At 42.8% G+C, this 24,980-nt stretch overlaps 1 protein-coding gene across 2 annotated transcripts in view; it reads left to right on the top strand.

Moving 5' to 3' along the window:
* The window catches only part of LOC144510568 (uncharacterized), a 63,726-nt gene that overhangs the window by 32,181 nt on the left and 6,565 nt on the right, over nt 1-24,980 (top strand). For both annotated transcript variants that reach the window (XM_078240102.1, XM_078240104.1), the window contains exons 10-16: nt 3,079-3,234; nt 5,552-5,605; nt 5,735-5,952; nt 6,328-6,407; nt 14,333-14,425; nt 16,238-16,318; nt 21,221-21,328. In XM_078240102.1, the coding sequence (XP_078096228.1) occupies nt 3,079-3,234; nt 5,552-5,605; nt 5,735-5,952; nt 6,328-6,407; nt 14,333-14,425; nt 16,238-16,318; nt 21,221-21,328 (790 nt within the window). The remainder of the gene's footprint in view (nt 1-3,078; nt 3,235-5,551; nt 5,606-5,734; nt 5,953-6,327; nt 6,408-14,332; nt 14,426-16,237; nt 16,319-21,220; nt 21,329-24,980) is intronic.

Raw genomic sequence — 24,980 nt, 5'->3', positions numbered from 1 at the left:
GGCTGAAGCTTGGGTTGTGCCTTGTTTTAGGAGTGAAAAACAACTAAAACTTGTGGCACACTTGCACACCCAGGTCCTTCCATTAGAGAAAAAATGATGGGAGTTTTTGGTGCTGTGCGACCATTTGATGAGAATACAAAGCGATGGAGCTCGTATATGGAACAGTTTAACTATTTTGTATAAACTAACAAGATAGCAGAGGTTATAAAAGCTCCAACATTCTGGGGGGGGGGGGGGGGGGGCGGCGGCGGTGATGGGGGCATCCTCCTCCAGAGTCTGGTGCAGCTGGCAAAACCAGGCTCAAAGATATAGAAGAAATAGTGGACATTTTGCAGGGCCACTATTCACCAAACCTTTAGTCATCTCAAAGGTTTAGATTTCATAAGCGCAATCAAAAAGAGGGGGAATCAATTGCGCAATTTGTGGCTACACTGAAAAGGCTGGCAGAACATTGACTTTGGGGATGTATTAAACGAATAATCCGAGATCGACTGGCCTGCGGTTTGAGGAGTGAGGCAATTCTAAAGCGGTTGTTAACCGAAAGTAACCTGGCTTTAAAGAAAGCCATGGAATTGCCATATCAATGGAGCCAGCAGCCAAAGGAGCTCAGCAATTGAGTTCAAACAGAAGGATTCACAAGATGTCAGCCAAAACTCGGATGCAAACCTAGACTCGTACTTGCCATAGATGTGTGAAGACTGGACACAGCAACAGATTATTGGTGCAAAGATATCATGTGCAGAAAGGGCTATATTGAACACCTATGTGTGGGGGAGGAAAAAACAGCTTCAGGCAAAAGTAGCTAAAAGCAAGAACCGAATAAAGCAACTGGCAAACAGAACCAAGAAAAATGTGTCCATGTAGCACAAAAAGGACACGAAAAGAGACCCGATTCACAGTCCGAAGACACATTGTCATCAAATGTACTAACTATTGTGCTACAAATTGATACTGGATCATTCCACTACTCGATGGACAGCTGGTGAAGGTGGAGATGGAGCAGCAGTCACACTAGTGCCAGTGACTGTTTATAAAGGAAAGCTCCGACATTTCACTCTGAAACCCTCAAAAAACCTTTTAAAACTAGCACTGGAAAAGTGGTTCCATTGAAGGTCCATATTGACATTACTACAATTAAATGGGCAGATGGCAGATTTGTCCTTGCACGTGGCCAAATGAAATTACGTGGCAATAATGAGTAGAACTTGGTTGGAAAAGATTCGAATAAATTGGGCCAAAGTAAATCTAATGATCGATTCAGAAGCGGGCCATAACAAAATCCTGAAGAAACACTGTTGTTTTCAACTTGCATTCAAGCTTCCAAGTTATCTGTAAAGCAGATGGGGGGGAATGAGAATTGAACAATTGTATGAGGGCCATTGTGGAATTGAGAATGTGAAGGAGATAGCAAGGAGCTATTTCTGGTGGCCCGGATTAGGCCCTGAAATAGAAAAGGTGGGAACATGTTCATCCTGCGCAAAAGTGTGAAACTTGCCACCATTAGCATTGTTGCAAGGAACAGAAGAGGCTTGGCAATGGGTACACGATTATGTAGGACTGTTTGAAGGTTGCATGTTTCTCATATAGTCTATGCTCATTCTGTATAGCCAGAAGTTGCCATTATAAAGTCAATGTCCTCAGAGAAGACGCTTTGAGAGATTGGGAAAAATCTTTTAGCAGATTTAATTTCCCTGAGCAGTTCATATCTCAAGAATTAGCTTCTTGAAGGAGAACTGAATGCAACATATTAGGCCTGCACCATACCATCCTACTACAAATGGATTAACAGGACATTTTGTGCAAGTGATGAAGCACACATTAAAGGGAACCAGGTTTGTTGACCAAATATTTGAGTCAATTCCTGCTATGTACAAGAATGCCGCTCACTCAACAGCAAAAGTTTCTTCGGCATCACTGATTATTGAATGACAATTACATATAGCATTCTTCTACTTAAAACCACCAAAGACAAAATAAACCGTCGAGAAAAAGCAACAGGACCAAATTGTGTCTGGGAAAGCGAAACAACATGTCTTCCACCAGGGAAGAAGTTATGGCAAGAAACTATACTACAGGAGAAAAATGAGTTCTTGCCACAATTCTAGCACAGACCGGTCCTGCCTCCTACGTTGTCCAAACTTTGAGACAATGTCATCTGGAGGAGGCATGTGGATCAACTGTTAGCAGGGCAAACCAATCCATCAGAAGCAGAAAGCCCAAATCCAACTGTGCCAAGAAATTACCTGGAAATTCGTGGGAACCTGACACTAGCGGAACTGATTGGAGAAAACAGAACCTCAATTGCAGATCAAGCACTGAGCCAACCTCAAATCATAATGTCAACTCTGGTTAAGACAACCACTGACAACGTTCACATCAAGCCAAAGATACCAGCGGTTGCAGCAAGTGCTAAGAAGCAGACGCCTGAGGTTTGCTGACAACCTGCAAATCGTCTGACTTATTCACTGTTGTTAATTGATTGTTCATGTTATACTTGTTTAATATATTGGGGATTTTTAACTTAAAGGGGAAGGAAATGTTGTGTATTTATAGTGATTCCTTACCAGCAGTATTGAAGCTGAATGGGGCACTTTACCATTTGCACGGGTAACTGGGCAGAGGAAACCATGCATGTTTACACATCATCTTAATAAAGCCCTCTAGTTTGTTGAATCTCTGTGGCCTCCTAGCCTGAATCCTGCGAACACCACACTAACTGATGTTTTTCCTTGCAACTTCAAAGTGGTTAGGAGGTGGAACAGGTGATTAAACTCAGAAACAAATGGAGCAAATATCTTATAAGAGATGTCCAGTCTGTGATCCGACTGAGTAATGGGAACTTGGTATCATTTAGTGGAACAAATCAGTGTTTCTTTCCTGGGTGGACCTTCTCATTAATGCTTCTGTTAAAGTCTGTTCGTTAATTCGTTAAGTCTGACCTAATTAAGTCTGATACCTGACCAAAATATGTTCTATATTAAAGTTTTGATTCTGCACCTTTTTAAAGCAAGTTATCTAAGATGGTTGCTGATTAGTCATATCTATAAAGATCATTGTTCAAAGGCTCTTTGTTCACAGTCTTAATGTGCTGTCGTGGGAGGACCCTTTCCTGACTTCCATCTTAAGGGGTCAAAATATAACCGGGCACCGACAGAAAAAAGGCAAGAAAGAAGTGTTATGGGAGGATCTCACTGTTGTACAAGCACGGGTGGAAAGGATGGAGTCAAGAGAAGAGTATGTTACCTTTAATTACTGTTAGTTCTGTGCTGCAGTAGCCAACAGCAAAATGTGAGACTTTTTTTTCTTGTAACTGACTTTTTTCTACAAGTGCAATTTGACACACACTAGTGTTACATCCTAAAATGTTACTTTTTTAAAAAATGGGTGATTAGGGGGTGAAACAGTCCATTTCTACTGTCTCATCTCTCAAGTTTAAAGGACTCTGATAGAAACACACTGTCTGGTATTGAGTGACCTGGAACAAGGGGACCTGGACAAAAGATTGAATTTGGAACACCTTTTGTACCTGCGATTGAAACATGCACTTCCGGAATTAGCATTTGAAGTGGAGAGCGCAAAACATTAAGAATAGATGACTAAAAAATAGGGGGTGGGGTTAAGAGTTGTGGGAATGGTGAGTACAGGAAGTTGGGACAACTGTTTGTGTGAAGAACAAACACCAACACAGATATGGGTCAAACAGCCTGTCAGCATGTTGTAGTGCAAAGCTTGGGCAAGTTACTGGTTCCCATGAGATAGTATCCTGCAAAGAGTCAGTCTTGAGGGGGAGAAAAACATAGGTGGAGAAAAATAGCTATGATTGGAGCTGTTCTGGGGCATGTGGACAATATTTGTTTTCAATGCAACTCGATCAACGAATCGCACGGGGTTTCTTTGCTGAAAATCAAAACTCTTGTCATGAAGTGAAATTAGTTCTCGCATTCCAGTGGTATTCAGTTACTTAAATAGTTAAACTAGATGTTGATACCAGTGCTTCAGTGACTTGACCTGCTGCAGACTGTCCAGATGTCCTCCCCCATTGTTACTGATCAGGGAATTTAGTTTCAGCTTCACCAACTTTTGTGTTTCAAAAAACTCTGGAGGAGCCGGGACTTGAAAGGCAGTTATTGTCAAACGCACCCAGTTTGACAGAGCAGATTCTGCTTCTGCCCTGTCGCTGGGCCTTGTGTTTTATAGACTAGATATATTGCATTAATTCAATACAGATTCCACAATGTGATGCACAAACTGCACTATGACTTTGGTTTAATGGAAACAATGCAAAATTGCCAGAGATAGGGTCACATTGTTTGGCTTTGTGTCACTTTAGTTGATGCAAAGTAAAGTTTTAAAATATACACATTTCTTAAAATATTTAATATTGAAAGTGTGAACTTAACGTCTTGGTATTTTGTTAGTTTGAAACCGAAAGATAACCAGCATGAGCTGTCACTGCTATTCACTTTGACGCACATCTGAGTTATGTTATTAATACCTTACAGAAACAGAAGCATAGCCTGCTTTTGCTGTTCTAAGCAGGTTGTGGTGTTGAATGGAAACTTTAAGTATAATTGTACCATTAATGATCCACTTTTGGTAATTATTCAGCAGTCCAAAAAATAATCGGATTCGCACTTGAACCTGTACTATATGCATCTCTGTACAGAGATTCAATGCAGACTCTACATTTGGTTTTAACAAGGTGATTTTTCACTGGTAGGCTGCTAACAACTTTTTCGGTGCCCAGGACACGCAAACCCCAGTAAAATTTGACTAGCTTTGCAATGTGCAGATTTCTGTTAATGAAAGCTGTCTTTCAGACCAGTGAGTCATGCCTTAATTTGACTAATGTGCAAAGGCTGTGTGCAAATGTTGTCTCCTGTTTGAGTTTTATACAGTAAGAAGTTTAACAACACCAGGTTAAAGTCCAACAGGTTTATTTGGTAGCAAAAGCCACACAAGCTTTCGAGGCTCTAAGCCCCTTCTTCAGGTGAGTGGGAATTCTGTTCACAAACAGAATTTATAAAGACACAGACTCAATTTACATGAATAATGGTTGGAATGCGAATACTTACAACTAATCCAGTCTTTAAGAAACAAAACAATGGGAGTGGAGAGAGCATCAAGACAGGCTAAAAAGATGTGTATTGTCTACAATAAATACAATACACATCTTTTTAGCCTGTCTTGATGCTCTCTCCACTCCCATTGTTTTGTTTCTTAAAGACTGGATTAGTTGTAAGTATTCGCATTCCAACCATTATTCATGTAAATTGAGTCTGTGTCTTTATAAATTCTGTTTGTGAACAGAATTCCCACTCACCTGAAGAAGGGGCTTAGAGCCTCGAAAGCTTGTGTGGCTTTTGCTACCAAATAAACCTGTTGGACTTTAACCTGGTGTTGTTAAACTTCTTACTGTGTTTACCCCAGTCCAACGCCGGCATCTCCACATCATGAGTTTTATACACCAGTGGTACAAGGTCGCCTGTGGCTACATGAGTGCTGAAATTTGATATTTAAAATCTGTTGACCGGTTTAAATTTTCTTTCAGGTACAGAGAGTTGATCCGATACCTACGCGTGGTAAAATGCAGTGACACACTGAAGTTAGTATGCATGTTTTTCAAATTGGTGTTTTTTTTAAAACAGGACTTTGTATACAATGTACCCTACTGTTGACTTTAGTGTATTGCATAAATCTTAGAACTGTGCATGTTTGTTTTTCTTTTGATCAGGTTAAGAGCCCTACACGATAAAATTCCATTCTACTTTTGCAAGTGTGGAGATTTTCATGCTGCCGCACAATCGTTTCATTTAAACTCCAACCTTTCTTGCTGCGCAGCCTGCCGTTTAACACCTTACCAATACATTGTGTACTTAAAAATCCTCAAGACTGGAACTGTACCCGCTGGCTGTGAAGTTTCAGAGGAAGGAAGATGGACATTTGTTAAAGGTCAGCCTCTAGATTCTAATCCAGTGAACCAACTTTATTTGCGTTTGAACTGACTCAGTGCTCTGAATTGGTTTCATTTATTTTATTCCACCGAATCTTCCGATCTTTCCATTATCATTCCTCCAGTTTCCTCCCACCCTCAAAATATTGTTTTTTTTTATATCTCCCTCTCCCTCCTCAAAAGGGCAAGTCACTATCGATGAGCAAAATGAAAATCTGTGCCTTTGATGCTGGAGGCCCGGTTTAGAGGGAAAACTGTTGTAATTTGCAAAGAACCATGATTGAATTTACATTGTGATGCATTGTTTTGTGTTTGCTTCTGATGGTTTTTGTCTACATTACGGGAGATCTAATTTACATTATTCTGCTTTGAAGGTGCTACTTTGTTAAAGGATTGTTTACTTCTAAAATGTGCTCTCCGGATTCTATTTGTGAATGAAGTACTCGACAGAGCTGTAAGTACTCTGAGGCATTTTAATTTGTGATCTTTACTGATGTGCGATTTACTGAAATGCATTTTACAGTTGTGAACTGCCAATTATTTCTCAAGCTTTTAGTGATTCCATCATTAGCTGTTGTACTTCAATGTGAGAGCAGTAATTGTGTATCAATGTCAGTATGAGAATTGTCTGTTACTGATGGCTGCTGCCAACACAGTGGCTCATCTGAAGATGTTGCCTTCCTTTCTCTCTTGCCTGAAGTTTAAAAAATATATAGAAGTACAAGACACAGATAAATGTACATTTTTGACCTTTAAGATCGTTAAAAATTCTTTATTGTTAGCCTTAGTTCTCGCACTTAAGTTGTGGCCATCTGTTTTCTGCACCTAGAGGGAATTCATGTTATAATCTGGGTAATGTTGACTTCTTGGAGCAAGAGAGGAACCTGTAGATCTGGAACTTTATGGTATGCAGACTGACTGCTTTTGTCCATGGTTCGAAAAGCATCCAGGTGTCTGAATGGTTATCGATCGGAGAATGTTTTTGCATTTGTAATTTTAAAAATAAATATGGAACAATTCTTCAACTACTGACCGTTCTTGTTCTTGCCTGAAACACTGGAAGATCACTATGGAAAATGTAGGGACGGATTGGAATTGCATCTAATGCAGTGTCCTATATAGAACATAGAACATAGAACATTACAGCGCAGAACAGGCCCTTCGGCCCACGATGTTGCACCGACCAGTTAAAAAAAAAAAAAAAAAAACTGGGACCCTCCAACCTAAACCAATTTCTTTTCGTCCATGAACCTATCTACGGATCTCTTAAACGCCCCCAAACTAGGCGCATTTACTACTGATGCTGGCAGGGCATTCCAATCCCTCACCACCCTCTGGGTAAAGAACCTACCCCTGACATCGGTTCTATAACTACCCCCCCTCAATTTAAAGCCATGCCCCCTCGTGCTGGATTTCTCCATCAGAGGAAAAAGGCTATCACTATCCACCCTATCTAAACCTCTAATCATCTTATATGTTTCAATAAGATCCCCTCTTAGCCGCCGCCTTTCCAGCGAAAACAATCCCAAATCCCTCAGCCTCTCCTCATAGGATCTCCCCTCCATACCAGGCAACATCCTGGTAAACCTCCTCTGCACCCTCTCCAAAGCCTCCACATCCTTCCTGTAATGTGGGGACCAGAACTGCACACAGTACTCCAAGTGCGGCCGCACCAGAGTTGTGTACAGTTGCAACATAACGCTACGACTCCTAAATTCAATCCCCCTACCAATAAACGCCAAGACACCATATGCCTTCTTAACAACCTTATCTACTTGATTCCCAACTTTCAGGGATCTATGCACACATACACCTAGATCCCTCTGCTCCTCCACACTATTCAAAGTCCTCCCGTTAGCCCTATACTCAACACATCTGTTATTCCTACCAAAGTGAATTACCTCACACTTCTCCGCATTAAACTCCATCCGCCACCTCTCGGCCCAACTTTGCAACCTGTCTAAGTCTTCCTGCAAACTACGACACCCTTCCTCACTGTCTACCACACCACCGACTTTGGTGTCATCAGCAAATTTGCTAATCCACCCAACTATACCCTCATCCAGATCATTAATAAATATTACAAACAGCAGTGGCCCCAAAACAGATCCCTGAGGTACACCACTTGTAACCGCACTCCATGATGAATATTTACTATCAACCACCACCCTCTGTTTCCTATCCGCTAGCCAATTCCTGATCCAATTTCCTAGATCACCCCCAATCCCATACATCTGCATTTTCTGCAGAAGCCTACCATGGTGAACCTTATCAAACGCCTTACTAAAATCCATATATACCACGTCCACTGCCTTGCCCCCATCCACCTCCTTGGTCACTTTCTCAAAAAACTCAATAAGGTTAGTAAGGCACGACCTACCTGCCACAAAACCATGCTGACTATCACCTATCAATTCATTACTCTCCAAATAACTATAAATCCTATCCCTTATAATTTTTTCCAACATCTTGCCGACAACAGAAGTGAGACTCACCGGTCTATAATTCCCGGGGAAGTCTCTGTTCCCCTTCTTAAACAATGGGACAACATTCGCTAACCTCCAATCTTCTGGTACTATACCAGAGGCCAACGACGACCTGAAGATCAGAGCCAGAGGCTCTGCAATCACTTCTCTTGCCTCCCAGAGAATCCTTGGATAAATCCCATCCGGACCAGGGGATTTATCTATTTTCAGACCCTCCAGAATATCCTGCACATCCTCCTTATCAACTGTAATACTGTCTATTCTACTCCCTTGCAACCCAGTGTCCTCCTCAGCTATATTCATGTCCCCTTGCGTGAACACCGAAGAGAAATATTGGTTCAATGCTTCACCAATCTCCTCCGGTTCCACACATAACTTCCCTCTGCCATCTATAACTGGCCCTAAACTTGCCCTAACCAACCTTCTGTTCTTGACATACCTATAGAACGCCTTAGGATTCTCTTTAACCCTATCCGCCAAAGTCTTCTCATGTCCCCTTTTAGCCCTTCTAAGCTCGCTCTTCAACTCCCTCTTAGCCAATCTAAAGCTTTCTAGTGCACTACCCGAGTGCTCACGTCTCATCCGAACATAAGCCTCCTTTTTCTTTTTAACCAACAAAGAAACTTTTTTGGTGCACCACGGTTCCCTAGCCCTACCAATTCCTCCTTGCCTGACAGGGACATACCTATCACAGACTCGCAGTAGCTGCTCCTTGAAAAAACTCCACATGTCGGACGTTCCCAGTCCCTGTAATCTCCTAGTCCAACCTATGTTTCCTAATTCTCTCCTAATAGCCTCATAATTACCCTTCCCCCAGCTAAAACCATTGGCCCGAGGTTCATGCCTATCCCTTTCCATCACTAAGGTGAACGTAACCGAATTGTGGTCACTATCACCAAAATGCACACCAACTTCCAAGTCTAGCACCTGGTCTGGCTCATTTCCCAGCACCAGATCCAATATAGCCTCACCTCTAGTTGGCCTGTCTACATACTGAGTCAAAAAACCTTCCTGCACGCTTTGAACAAAAACTGACCCCTCTAACGAGCTAGAGCTATAACAATTCCAGTCAATATTAGTCAAGTTAAAATCCCCCATAACAATTGCCCTATTACTTTCACTCCTAAGCAGGATTGACTCCGCAATCCTTTCCTCAACCTCTCTAGAACTTTTAGGAGGTCTATAAAAGACTCCCAACAGGGTGACCTCTCCTCTCCTATTTCTAATCTCCGCCCATACTACCTCAACAGATAAGTCCTCATCAAACCTCCTCTCTGACACTGTGATACAATCTCTGACCAATAATGCTACCCCTCCCCCTCTTCTACCTCCTTCCCTACTTCGACTAAAACATTTGAACCCCGGGACCTGCAGCATCCATTCCTGCCCCTGCTCTATCCATGTCTCTGAAATAGCCACAACATCGAAGTCCCAGGTACTGATCCACGCTGCAAGTTCACCCACTTTATTGCGAATACTCCTGGCATTGAAGTATACACATTTCAAACCCTGCTCCACCCCACCTCTGCAATGCCGTGCATTGCAGTCCCCATCCATGCATCCCTCACTTTCAGCCCCACTACTCAGGATCCCTCCCCCCCCCCCGAATCAGTTTAAACCTCCCTGCATGGCCTTAGCAAATTTACCCCCCAGGATATTGGTCCCCTTCTGATTAAGGTGTAGACCATCCTTCTCATAGAGGTCACACCTTCCCCAGTACGAGCCCCAATTGCTTAAGTACCTGAACCCCTCCCTCCTGCACCATCCCCTCAGCCATGAATTCAAACCTTCCCTCTCCCTATTCCTCTCTAAACTATCCCGTGGTACAGGCAAGAGTCCAGAGATAACCACTCTGTCAGTCTTGGCCTTTAGTTTCCACCCCAACTCCATAAATCCCTGCCTAATATCCCCTTCCCCTATCCTCCCTATGTCGTGTGTCCCCACATGTACAATAACTTGTGGTTTATCTCCCTCCCCCCTAAGAGTCCTGAATACCCTGTCAGACACATCCCGGACCCCAGCCCCTGGTAGGCAACACACCAACCCTGAGTCCCTACCTTTAGTTCCGACCCTCCTATCTGTCTCCTTAATTGTGGAGTCCCCAATCACAAGGCCCAGTCTTTTACAGCCCCTAACCACCTGAGCTTTCTCACTCGGCTCACCCCCAGAGATCTGCTCTCTATGCTCAGTTGATTCCTCCTCAACTGTAGCCTCCAGCACCGAAAACCTATTATGGAGGGGAACCGCCCCAGGGGATTGTCTTCCCGATTGCTTCTTACCCCTCCTCCTGGCATTGACCCAAGCCTCATTTCTAGGAGTTACTATTTCTCTATAACTCCTATCAACTTCCACCTCCGCCTCCCGAATTATGCGGAGTTCCTCTACCTCCCCCTCCAGCTCCTTTACACGCTCCTCCAGAAGCTGCAATCTAATGCACTTCTTACAACTAAAATCTCCTGAAACACTACTGGATTTCCTCACCACATACATCCCACAGGAGATGCAGCATACTGCCTGAACTGCCATCCCTGAAGCCATTACCAGCAAGAAAAAAAGAAAACAAAAAACTTCCCCACACTTCCCCAACTGTCACTCTCCACTGCAGCCCGAGCAACACTCCCTCAGTGAGACACCAACTGTCACTCTCCACTGCAGCCCGAGCAACACTCCCTCACTGAGACACCAACTGTCACACTCTACTGCAGCCCGAGCAGCACTCCCTCACTGAGACACCAACTGTCACACTCTACTGCAGCCCGAGCAACACTCCCTCACTGAGACACCAACTGTCACACTCTACTGCAGCCCGAGCAGCACTCCCTCACTGAGACACCAACTGTCACTCTCCACTGCAGCCCGAGCAACACTCCCTCACTGAGACACCAACTGTCACACTCTACTGCAGCCCGAGCAGCACTCCCACACTGAGACACCAACTGTCACTCTCCACTGCAGCCCGAGCAACACTCCCTCACTGAGACACCAACTGTCACACTCTACTGCAGCCCGAGCAGCACTCCCTCACTGAGACACCAACTGTCACTCTCCACTGCAGCCCGAGCAGCACTCCCACAGTGAGACACCAACTGTCACTCTCCACTGCAGCCCGAGCAGCATTCCCTCACTGAGACACCAACTGTCACTCTCCACTGCAGCCCGAGCAGCACTCCCTCACTGAGACACCAACGTAAGAAGAGGGGCAGGAACATTTCCAGGGAATTATAGACCAGTCGTTTTCACGTGGGGGGGGGGGATAATTAAATCCTACTAAAGGATAGATTAAATAAACATAGAAAAGCAGAATGTAATGATGAAAAGTCAGCATGAATTTCAATATTTGACCAATTTTTTTGAATGTTGACTGATGATGCAATAGATGGAATTTATCCAGATTTTCCAAAGACCTTCGATAAGGTGCCCCTTAGTTGATTAGTGTATGAGGTAGAAAAGTGGAGTCAGGAGACAGGTGGCAGAATGGGTTACTAAATACTTCAAGACAGGAAGTAGAGTGGGAGTCAAGGGTAATCAATCAGAGAGGCAAGAGAGTAGCATTACGATCCCAGATCAGACACTCAAATTTTGTCATGGTTCCAGATGACACTCCCAAAATCGGTTATGATCCGATTAGGGACCAGTAACCATTTTACTGATAAAATGGATGTAATTTGAAATCTTAGTAGTTTTTCAGCAAACCCACCCAGACGTCAATGAGTCACAAGAATTCTGTCTGTCTTCCTCCTCCGGGATTTCAGGTCCTCCTATGAAGATCTAACCTCTGATTTCCCTGAAAAGCTGCTCCAACTCAGACTGCTACAATGATTGTTTGCTTCCCACTTGCTCTGTCTCCACTGAGACAATGTCGCACTGGATTTGTAAGTCTGAACCTCAGTGTCTAGTTATCGGCATGATTCCAGCTCTCTAGATACCCTGAACATAATCCCTACTGCTCACGGGACTTCCTTTGCCCCAACTGCCAGCATCACAGAGCCAATGGCTGCTGTTTACTTCAGCTTCACTGGGCTGATAATTTCCCCGGGCTTCTTTTAGCTACAATCTCCCCAGTGGCATGAAGCTAGCAACCTTGCGTCGCCTCTTCCAGCTTCAGACTCATCTGAGCAACTGCTGCTCACCATGGGCTCCTGTTATCTCCGAGCAAACGGAGGCACTTCAAATGCATGGCACTTACTTCTTTGTGTGTTCCCTACAGGCTGCTGCTTGAACTAATTGGTGTTAACTATTTATCACCCAACAGGGTTCTGCCCTTGCCTTGAGATAAGATCACATGCATCAATCCTTGGTACATTTGTACCTGAAATGTTACAATCTCCAGTCAGCCAAAGGTCGCTTCCCCTTGTCCGCCGGTGCTAATTTACTAGAAGTACAAAATAGATTCACTCTCAGTAGGAAGTGGTGTTCCATAAGGTTCAGTGCTCGGACTATTGCTGCTCTTATGTTTTGCATTTGAGAATTAGAAACACAGTTGGCAGATGACAGCAAATTGTGGGGCTGGGGTGTGCTGAGGAGGACTGGATAAATAATTGGAACAGGAAGTTCTAGTGTATAAATGTGAGGTAGTACATTTTTGTAAGAAGAATAGGGAGGTCACTTGATACTTGGAAAGTGTGGGTCTAAGTGAGGTAGAAGAAAAGTGACTGCTGAGTACAAATGCAGCAATCCAGCACAGGTTAGCAAGCCCATTGGAAAAAGCAAACCAAGCATCAGGCTTTATTTCCAGAGGGTAACATTAAGACATAGGAAAGTTATGCTGAAATTGTATCAAACCTTGTTTATATCACATTTCAAATACTATGCACTGGTTGCCATATTATTTAAAAAATGATATGGAGCACTGGAGAGGCTGCATGAAGATTTATACGGATGATCTCCATATGTAAGCATGTTTATCAGGAAAAGAACAAAGATGGCCAGGCTGGATCTCTTGGGGGGAGGGGCGGGGGGGGGAGGGGTCTTTAAGATTATAAAAGACTGTGATAGAGTGGATAGGGAGAGAATGCTTCCTCTTGTGGCAAAAAGCACAACTGGAGACCATCGTAATGAGATAGTCACTGAGAAATCCAATAGGGCAAGGAAGAAGGAATAGGGAGTTACAATGGTCAGTTCAGATGAGGAAAGGTGGGAGGAGGCAGCATGGACAGGCTGGTATCTACATGGTGTGTGCCCTATATACTATGTAATCCTACATTCAGACTAGCCTATAAATTTGGTTCCGTTTTTGACTTGTTCAATTTGCAAGTTGATGCCCTGCTTGGAGAAGAGAAAATTGTATCCATGAACGCTGATTTGCTATTTCAGGAACCTAACAGACTTTTAGGATATATTCTCTGATTGAATTGGTTTAGTTTTAAATCAGTTGGAACTTTGTTTTGAATCAGCTTGAACTGTTTTTGTGCTTTAAGAACTGATTTAACATCTTACTATTCAAGTTTTAATTAAAAACAAACTATTTAAATAAGCTGGCGTCTTGTCTGTACTGAGATCTTACAAAGCTGCATTGGGATTGCAGACATAGGCCTACTTTCTGTTGTCTTAGATGTCTTTACCTTCACCTTCCCAGATTTGACAAACTCAAACGCCATTTTCTCTCTTCCCCCTTGCTGCCAAACTCCAAGAGTTGGGATTAAGAATGTCCTTCAGATGTTCTAGACTTCACGATTTGAAGTATTTACTTACATAAAGTTGTTGCTGCATTTCTATCATTCAATTATATTAGTCATGAACCGTGTTGAGAGGCTAAATGGCTTGCTTCTATTAAATGTAACAGTTGCACATTTGCACTTGGAGCCTGAACTCCTGAATGCTCCAGTTTGAGATTTCCTTTTAGCTGATTAATGTGATGAGACATGATGTGTAAATATGTTTCTCCTATGTTTAGGTTCAGTGCTGGAGCAGACTGATTCAACTTCACTGCAATTCATTCACATTGACAGAAGTCGTGCTACCGGCACCCCCACCTGTATTTGTGAAAGTAAGTTACTTCCAGTAGTCCAAACTTGTTGGAATATAAGGAAGTGAAATGATTTGGTCTGTTTTTTATTCCTTCACGAGATGACGGTGCCACTGGCAAGGCCAGCATTTCTTGCCCATCCTTAATTGTCTTTGAGAAGATGTCCATGAGCTATCTTAATCTCTGCAATCCACGGGGGGAGGGTGGGTACACCCACAGTGAGTGTATGTCAATTTGCATTTATGTAACATTTCTCACATAAATGGGTGTTTCAAAGTTAATTGTGTGGGGAGATTCAAAATGACCATAGAATAGGAATTGTAGCAATTGTAACATTGTGCTGGCTCCTTGCTGTAAAATTACACTAATCATATTGTCCTTTTTCTTTCCACATATTACACTCTCATCCTGTGCTTTAAACATTTATTTGCTTTTTTAATGGCCGTTGCCTCAATTTTTAAAAAATTCTTTCCTGGGACGTGGCTAGGCCAGCATTTTTATTCCACATCCCTAACTATTCTCCAGCCCAGCATTCAATGCTCACAATAACTGTACAGAAACAACAGTCTGGCTTTAAATTATCTGTTTTTCAAATTGCTCAATGTACTGAAACCTGTTTCATTTTAAATCAAAGCAATTATGGTGGTCTACTGCACCTGCAGTATCAGCTCTCACTTGTAATGGCCACCAATATCACTAATACTGTATTATGAGGGAGGGAAAGAGGGTTTTTTAAAGTTGTGTAAATAAATTTGTAGACAACCAGCCTACTCATTATAAATCATGAGTAATTAAGTGTATTTTTATATTCGATTACAGCAGTATTTTCATTCTTGCTCAAGGGGCGGGATTTTCCCGCTGCGCTTGCCCCAAAACCGGAAAATCCCACCCCAAGGTCAATGGATTTTTCCATGGTCTGCTCCTCGCCCTGCTACGATTCGCCCCAAGATGTCCTAAATGGTCTTTTGCTTTTTGATCCTTTACAGCCAAACCAACTTGGTTTCTTTCACGCCCTCAGAACATCCCAAAGTATTTTTGAATTGTGGTTACTGTTTTAATGTAAGACAATATGACAAGCCAGTTTGTGCAAGAAATTGGGGCAGGAGTAGCCCATTTGGACCCTCAAGCCTGCTCTTCTGTTAATAAGACCATTGGAGATATGGTCATCACCTTAACTCCCTTTCTTGTTCTGCCCCATAATCCTTGATTCCCTTGTTAAATATATCCAATGGCTAGCCTCCACTCTTCTCTATGGAGGAGAATTTCAAAGATGAGAGACCATCTGAGGGAAGAAACTCCTCCACTTCATCTTAAATGGGAAATCCCTTCTTCTGAAGCTGTGCCCTTGGTTCAGATTCTCCTATGAGGGCCAAAGTTGAGAAGAAAAACCTGTTTGCACACAGCATGGTCCACAGTAAAATATGATGGCTGTTTGGCAATTCAATTGGTTGACTTCGAGATAATGGGGTGATGCAACACACTTTTTAAAGTTTCTGTTTAACAAAACAAAAGGGTTAATTTTAACTGCCACTATGGACTGTGTGTGCTGAAGAATTTTATATTGTAGCCTTTAGGAGTGACTTTATTAATCTCTAAAGAAACTGGGGGGAGGAACTAGTTTTGTTGGGTTTTTTTCTCTGCAAAAGCTTTGGTGCGAATACACCATTGTTGTTTTGAGACTTCGTAGCTGAGGAGCACCCAGATTTTTAGAATGTGTGTTAATTGCTACAACATGAATCTATTCAGAAGTTGGTCTCACAGGCTGTGTTTTAAGTTCTAGGAATTATTATTTCCTCCATTAATGTAGAAATTTAAAAAAACCTTTCTTGTCAGAGCACAACTATCCTTGCAACAGCAGTCCTTGAAGATCTGAAGAAGGGAATGGTGGGCTTACCCAAAACCTTTTCATCTGTGGTAAGTGAAGGTCTTGTGTCTAAATGCTGTGTAGGGTTCTATCCATTAAACACAATAGATCAGTGGTGGGCAACCTAGGCTAGTGAGTGACCCACCTTCATCTCAATGGACAATGTTCAACAAAATGGCTCAGAACCCTGATGGGCCGCATGTGACCCTGGGCCACAGGCTATCCACCACTGCAGTCGATTCTGAGTTCTGAATATTTTGGGGGTCACTATTAAAACAAGTAACATTATTACAATAATCAAATTGTTTTTGTAGAGCGATCTGCGAGCAGTAAATAAATGCAATGTTATTGGTCTAAAGTGGAGCCATTTAGCTCAGTTGGTTTGTTAGAAGACTAGCATATGTTTCAAAATTAAATCATTGGCACTGGATTGAGTCCCAATTCTGGCTGAAGTAGACTTGGGACCAGCCTCCTCCCCTGCCTTTAGAAAGCAATGGGCAAACCATCACTAACAGAAACTGCCAAGAAAATGGCACAGGCTGAAGCACCAGCAGACAATGACCTTCTTCCCTTTGAGCAGAGCACACCTGACATGACACTGGCCTAAAACTTTGTAATAAGCTGTTTTTAGAATCATAGAATCCCCACAGTGCTAAAGGGGGCCATTTGGCCCATTGAGTCTGCACCGACAACAGTCCCACCCAGGCCTTATCCCCATAACCCCATGCATTTACCCTAGCTAGTCCCCCTGACACGAAGGGGCGATTTAAGCATGGCCAATCAACCTAACCTGCACATCTTTGGACTGTGGGAGGAAACCGGAGCACCCGGAGGAAACCTACGCAGACGCGGAGAAAATGTGCAAACTCCACACAGACAGTGACCCAAGATGAGAATCTAACCCGGGTCCCTGGCACTGAGGCAGCAATGCCAGCCACTGTGACACCATGCCGCCTCCTTTCTTTAAAAGGATAATGTTTTCCATTCTTTCAGTGTTGTGTTTGTGTATATTATCAACTTCCCCGTAGCACTTTTTGACTATCGCCTACCTTTCTGATACTTGAAGGCGAATGACACTGGAAAGGTAGCCTGGATAACATTAACAGCATTGCACTAAAAATAAAATGTGTAGCAACAAGGCAGTTTGTCATGTATACTAATTTTGGAACACTGACCTTTTATCAGAATAACATCCAATACATGATCATTAGCTTGCCATTCTTGCAGACCTCAGCTTCACTGATCATCTGTTTACAGCTTTCTTCAAGAATGGTACAATTAAATCTTCTTTAACCACACAACTAAATACAAAAGGTTGGGCATTCACACCATTTTGAAGTTTCGTGTCCCGGCATCAAAGAACAAACAAAGAATAAAGAAAATTACAGCACAAGAACAGGCCCTTCAGTTTGAGGAAGTTGTCTGAAACGTTAATCTTTTTCTCTTGAAATACTGATTGACCTCCCTCAATCTAGTATTTTTATTTCCAATTTCTAAACGAACATGCTTTTTCCTTATGACCTTTAACCACAATTAATTTGCCCAAGAAGTTTTGAGAGTAAAAACAGAAAATGCTGGAAATATTCAGCAGGTGCAGCATTTGTGGAGAGAAAGAGAGAGAGAAACAGAGTTGGACCTATCCTCAGGACCAAAATGTTAATTCCGTTCCCCTCTCCAGTCCGACCTGCTGAGTGTTTCCAACAATTTCTGTTTTTCTAGATTTCATATTAGTGATATTTTGGAGTTTCTGCAGAATGAATCTTGGAATCAGGGCCCAAACTCTGGAGCAGAGGGTACTGAGAATGCCTGCTTGTACTTCACATGGCAGAGTATAGAGTTTGTAGAGTGTTTCCATTTTAAACAGAGTGAGATTGCGGATGCTGCTGCTCGCATTGTCTAAGCAATTTGATTTGGCCTTCAGAGAGGGGAGTTCAGGATGCCTGTGTAAGCACAGGTGCAGAGTACTCCATCCTGGGCAGCTGCATTCACGTTTTATGCAGGCAGTGTAAACAGGATACTGTTTGGCTGAAAGCAAAACCACAGCTATCAGCTGGTAAATGCAGCCTCAGTCAGGCATTCAGTAACTCAAACTGAGAACTTTTAAAAATACCCACCACGTTTTAAATAGGCTGTTATCTTTGAACAGTGAATCCCAAAGTTCATCTGACATGTTGTACTCTGATTGAAATTAAATACAGGATTTTATTCAGTGTTTGCAACACATCTTAATGATGTACTTGTTACGACCAGTACCTGCTCGAGGTCCCCTAATTTAAGTTTCCTGAACAGGACTCTAATTTTGTTCAACTCTTTCTCTACCCACCCCCGCCCCACCCCCTCCCAAACCCCCTCGTCCAGTTGGTCACAACAATGTTAATTCAAAAGAAATCTCTTTCCCAGTCCAGATCTCTTTTTGCAATTTAACTAGAATTTCTTGAGTTGTAGCTAATAATATACTTGCCTGTCTGCATCTCCAGAGACCTTGAGCATTTGTTGAGTCAACAGTACTTGATTTGGGGCTGAGTTTTCAGGTCCTGCTGGCATTGGAAACCGAAGTGGACAAAACCCAAAAATACAGGCGCCAAAGCATAATGTCAGTTTCAAGGTGCCGGCCATTTTGTGGATGGTGGGATTGGGACCTGACAAGGCTGCCTGCCCCCATGAAGTAGATAATCAATATTACCTGCGATTCTTCCAGTCCCTTAAATTTTCTGACACAACAGGAGGAAGGTTCAGATGCCTGGAGGTGGCAGCCAATAGCAAGCAGGGGTGCCAGAGTAACTTTTTAAAAAACATGGACAATCCAATTAGTGTGAAAATAATTTGTTTTTCTTCAAGTAAAGTTTGGAATTGTTAACTTGATGGCCAGTATTTCTTTCAGTTTATTACAATCTGAGTATTTTAAACTGAAGGTCGATAAGTCCCCTGGGCCTGATGAAATATATCCTAGGATTCTTTGGGAGGCAAGGGATGAGATTGCAGAGCCTTTGGCTTTGATCTTTGGGTCCTCACTGTCCACGGGGATGGTGCCAGAGGACTGGAGAGTGGCGAATGTTGTTCCTCTGTTTAAGAAAGGGAATAGAAATGACCCTGATAATTATAGACCGGTTAGTCTCACTTCGGTGGTTGGTAAATTGATGGAAAAGGTCCTTGGGGATGGGATTTACGACCATTTAGAAAGATGCGGATTAATCCAGGATAGTCAGCACGGATTCGTGAAGGGCCTCACAAATTTGATAGAATTTTTTGAGGAGGTAACTAAGTGACTAGTAAGGCGTTTGATAAGGTCCCCCATGGTCGGCTTATGATGAAAGTAAGGAGGTGTGGGATAGAGGGAAAGTTGGCCGATTGGATAGGTAACTGGCTATCTGATCGAAGACAGAGGGTGGTGGTGGATGGAAAATTTTCGGACTGGAGGCAGGTTGCTAGCCGAGTGCCACAGGGATCAGTGCTTGGTCCTCTGCTCTTTGTGATTTTTATTAATGACTTAGAGGAGGGGGCTGAAGGGTGGATCAGTAAATTTGCTGATGACACCAAGATTGGTGGAGTAGTGGATGAGGTGGAGGGCTGTTGTAGGCTGCAAAGAGATATAGATAGGATGCAAAGCTGGGCTGAAAAATGGCAAATGGAGTTTAACCCTGATAAATGTGAGGTGATTCATTTTGGTAGGACTAATTTAAATGTGGATTACCGGGTCAAAGGTAGGGTTCTGAAGACTGTGGAGGAACAGAGAGATCTTGGGGTCCATATCCACAGATCTCTGAAGGTTGCCACTCAAGCGGATAGAGCTGTGAAGAAGGCCTATAGTGTGTTAGCTTTTATTAACAGGGGGTTGGAGTTTAAGAGCCATGGGGTTATGCTGCAACTGTACAGGACCTTGGTGAGACTACATTTGGAATATTGTGTGCAGTTCTGGTCACCTCACAATAAGAATGATGTGGAAGTGCTGGAAAGAGTGCAGAGGAGATTTACCTGGATGCTGTCTGGTTTGGAGGGTAGGTCTTACGAGGAAAGGTTGAGGGAGCTAGGGCTGTTCTCTCTTGAGCGGAGGAGGCTGAGGGGAGACTTAATAGAGGTTTATAAAATGATGAAGGGGATAGATAGAGTGAACGTTCAAAGACTATTTCCTCGGGTGGATGGAGCTATTACAAGGGGGCATAACTATAGGGTTCATGGGAGATATAGGAAGGATATCAGAGGTAGGTCCTTTACGCAGAGTGGTTGGGATGTGGAATGGACTGCCTGCAGTGATAGTGGAGTCGGACACTTTAGGAACATTTAAGCGGTTATTGGATAGGCACATGGAGCACACCAGGATGATAGGGAGTGGGATAGCTTGATCTTGGTTTCAGATAAAGCTCGGTGCAACATCGTGGGCCGAAGGGCCTGTTCTGTGCTGTACTGTTCTGAGTATGGTCCTCATACCTTCCCTCCGCTGCCTAAGACCCTTGTGCCCAAAAGAAGCGGTATAAATTTTCATCCATGTATTAACTGTCACTATCAGGCAAATTTCCAGCTTCCTGCATTAGGTTTCCTTTCCCTTGCCAAACTCCATGACCTGAATTTTCACTTTGGGGGCAAGAAATCGGATCGCAAGGAGCGGATCTTAATTTGTTCCCTCGGAGAGTGGGGTTTTTCCCTTTTAATTGGCTTGGAGACAGGTTCAGTTATTCCAGGCTAGATGTTTTAGTTACAGTGCTACACCTATACCTCCAAGGGCTATTCATTGATCAAGTACAGCAAGAGTTGTCAATTTGGTTCCTCCTAAGACTGGGAATGAAACAAATTGTAGCTATCAAGGTTCCATATATCATTTCAAGTTGTTTAGTTCTCAGAGATACTGGCTATTTACCTTGAAGCATGTCTTTTGTTTTACAATTGGGTTTAACTTTTGTATTAAATTCCATGGATACTCTTAGATGGATGATAATATAAAATGTTCTTTCTTACAGCTTCACAGGGAATCTGCATTGATTCTTGTAACGGTGGCCACTGCCCAGATGTTGCATAAGAATCTTCCAGTGATCAACATTGTTCTACCATTAATTGTAGCTTATGGGGTAAGAACAATAATATTATTGGAACTGGTTTATTTTCTTTTGAATCTTGTCTTTCCTTTCCCAAGTCAATGTATGGAGTTTGAAAATTGCTTTCAGCATAGAAGGTGGCGGTGGTGATTCCATAACTTGCTGTAATTTCTTTCACAAACTAATTTTAATTCTTATTTTCACAATCTCTCTCCTTTGTTTGGTGTTTTCTATCACTATTTCCAGAGGTTTTTTAATTGTGCCTTGCTTTCCTAGCTTCATAATATTTAGGATTCCATTTTATAGTAACACTAGTGTAAATTTAACCCTGTATTTACCCTTAACTTCATTCCATTATGTAATTGAAATATATTTCGTAAACATTTATTCTTTAAACCCAAAAATCCTGACCTAGCACTCCTAGTTCTTTCCACCAAGAGTTCCTCTATACTTCACAGGATCTTAAGGATTCCTTCACCTCTTCTGGGACCAAACCAAGGTGTGCCACAGATCTAAGGAATTCACTTTGATTCTCTTCTGTCTTCCTGCTATTTTCTCCCCCTTTTTGTGCTTCCGCCCATCCCCACCATTTGCCTCAAAACTGCTTCCAGGATTCAACAGCAACTGCCAGCTTTTTTGAGCATGCATGCAGATAAAACTCAACCAAAAGAAAACCTCTTCAAAGAGAATAGTCCCAGTTTCTCCAATCTATCCATGTAACTAAAGTTCCTCATCCCTGAACCCATTCTCATGAATCTTTTCTGCAATCTCTCTGAAACCTTCATATCCATCCTAAAATGTGGTGCCCAGAACTGGATGCAATATTGCAGTTGAGGCTGAACTGTGTTTTATAGAAGTTTAACCTAACTTGATTGCTTTTGTACTCTCTCAACCTGTCCTGCCACCTTCAATGATTTATGTGCATGTATACCCTAACCCCCCCTCCTTTTCCCTTTGTTTTATATTGTTTCGCCATGTTATTTCCACCCAAATGAATCACTTCATACTTATTCTGCATTAAATTTCACCTGCCATTTGTCTGCCCGTTCCACCTACCTATCCATGTCCCCCTTTTACATTCAATACTGTCCTCTTCACTGTTCACAATCTTTCCAAATTTCACATCATCCGTAAGTTTTGAAATTGTGCCCTGTACAGCCTGGTCCTGGTCATCAATATATCTTAGTAAGAGCAGGGGTCCTAATACCGACTCCAGGGGAACTTTGTTCCAGAAAACGACCACTAGTTTGTTTCCTGTCATTCAAGGCAATTTTTGGATTTGTGTTCCGACTGTCCCTTTTATTCCTGGAGTTCCAACTTTGCTCACGTCTGTTGTGGCATTTTATGAAATGCCTTTTGGAAGTGCATGTACAACTAAATCAACAGCATTGCCTTCTTCAACCTTTTCAGTTACTTCATCAAAATACTCAAACATGTTTGTTCAACATGATTTGCCCTTAATAAATCTGTTCTCTTTCCTTAACTTTCCGTGACATCACTTGTGTACCCGCACTCTCGACTTTAACAGCTGTCGCTCTCCCCGCTCTCATGGTCACCAGCCCCTCCCTAGGTGAATTGTCTCTTACGTTGGCCACCCCGGTCAATGCATATCTTCTGTCTTCCTTCTCGAGTCCTCCTGTGTGGGTTTACATCCGGAATAATTTGTGGAAGAGCTGTTGGTTGGTTAGCATATTCTCAAAATCCTTCCATTGGCGTACCCGCATAAGGGCTTTCCTGTCCCACTCTGATTACCTGCTTTGATCAGTTTGCTGCGACTAACTGCTCAATTTCAATGTAAAGCGTCCTGTTCACTTCAGTAGTATCAGTGCCGTTAGCAAGTATCAACCCCATTTGATTTCCATGTAACAAAACACTGATCTGAACTCGTAGCCAGTAATTTAACCCAGAGTCCCTCAATGCTGCGTGCCACACCAAGTGGAAGGAAACTATAGCAGAGCTAAATTTCACACACTCCAACAGGAAGTGTTGGAGCCTAATCCATATTCTTGGAGAAACCCTAAAGCCACCTCTGTTACTCCCAATCATATCTTCAGCCACCTGCTTGCCATAGCTAAGGCATCTCTGGACAGAAACACCTGGAGTGAACTAAGACAATGCAAAAGCTAATAAAGAATTCAACATCCAAATGAATGGCTACAAGTTAAAGCACCATCCAATTCCCAACATATCTCAGGGTGACCCTAGATAGGACACTGACCTTCCGGGAACACCGAAAAACAACTGCAACCAAGGTCAAGTCCAAAAACAACTTGATTGTCGAAGTAGCTGGCTCAGTGTGGAGTGCTGCTACCACCACACTCCAAACCTCAGCACTTGCACTCTTGTGCCCAGTAGCAGAATACTACACCACTGCTTGGTCAAGATGATCACACGCTCTCGCTCTCACTCTCTCTCTCTCTGATAGAAAATGTTTGCAATGGCCTCCCACCTGCCACTTAATGCTGATTTATTCAGCCCATCCAAGATCAAGAAGGCTGATCTGGAAAAAACCTCCCACGCAGCAAGCACCTCAATGCAAATTCCACCTGGACAAAAGAATGGGAATCATTGGACACGACAAACAAGTACCTGGTCTCAACCCCAAGTTAACAGCTGTCCGGTTTCAACCTGCCAAGGAAAGAGTGGTCTACCTTCAACAGGTTCAGCACCGGCCACGACCCCTGCTTGGCCAACGTCCTTGGATGGGGCATTAGTGCCAGCCCCCAATTTGCCTGTGGGAGAGAGCAAACTATGCACCACATCATAGAGTGTCCAATCCACAGACTCAGCAGAGGCTGATCTACACTCAACACAGCGGAACTGGAAGAAACTGCTTGGTTTAGGGACTTGGCATTTGCTAAATAAATAAACCCTAATCAAAAAAGCAGTAATCCTATTCCTGAGCCCTCATCTATTCTCTTTCAGTCTGAAAAATAACCACTTACCATCACTCACTGTTTTCTGTTCGTACACTGATCCCCCTCTTCCATAAACCTCAATATTAGCCAACCTTTTGTGTGACTTTGTCAAATACTTTCTTAAAAATCCATATAGACAACATCCATTACTTTCCCTTCAACAACTGACTTGATACTCGCGCGCTCTGGCCTGTAGTTACGAGTAATGTTCTTGCACCCTTTCCCTGAATAAGGATGTCACATTTGCTATCCCTCCCCGTTACTATGGAAGATTATGACATCCTCCATTTTGTCAGCAATCTGGATGTCAACCATGCAGACAAGGCAACTAATCCACTTGAAGCATAGCCAGCCATTCAAATGCATTCTTTTTCACCCCATCCATTATCCCTACCACCTCTACTTCAACCAGTATTTTGTCAGCATCCCCTTATAAAATGATACAAGGTGTTCATTGTTCTGTACCTCTAGCCTAATAGGGCTCACCACACTTCTTAATATTTACATTCTGGTAGAGGATTTTGGGGTTCCTTTTTTTGTTAACCGCTTCTTTATTCTCTTGTCAGTCTTTTCCTTCTCACTTCCCCCTGAGCTTATTGTATTTGGCCTGATTCTCACTTGAAAATTTCACTTGACTCGCATCATATACCCTCTTTTATTTAATCATTCTCTTGCCTGCCTAATCAGCCAAGGTTCAGGCTTTGGTTCCCCTACTCACCCTTGTTGAAATGTACCTAGCCTATACCTGAAACATCTCTTTAAAGATC

This window comes from Mustelus asterias, chromosome 23 (genome assembly GCF_964213995.1).
Source record: "Mustelus asterias chromosome 23, sMusAst1.hap1.1, whole genome shotgun sequence".
Taxonomy (NCBI): Eukaryota; Metazoa; Chordata; class Chondrichthyes; order Carcharhiniformes; family Triakidae; genus Mustelus; species Mustelus asterias.
This window is presented reverse-complemented; position numbering and strand designations above follow the sequence as displayed.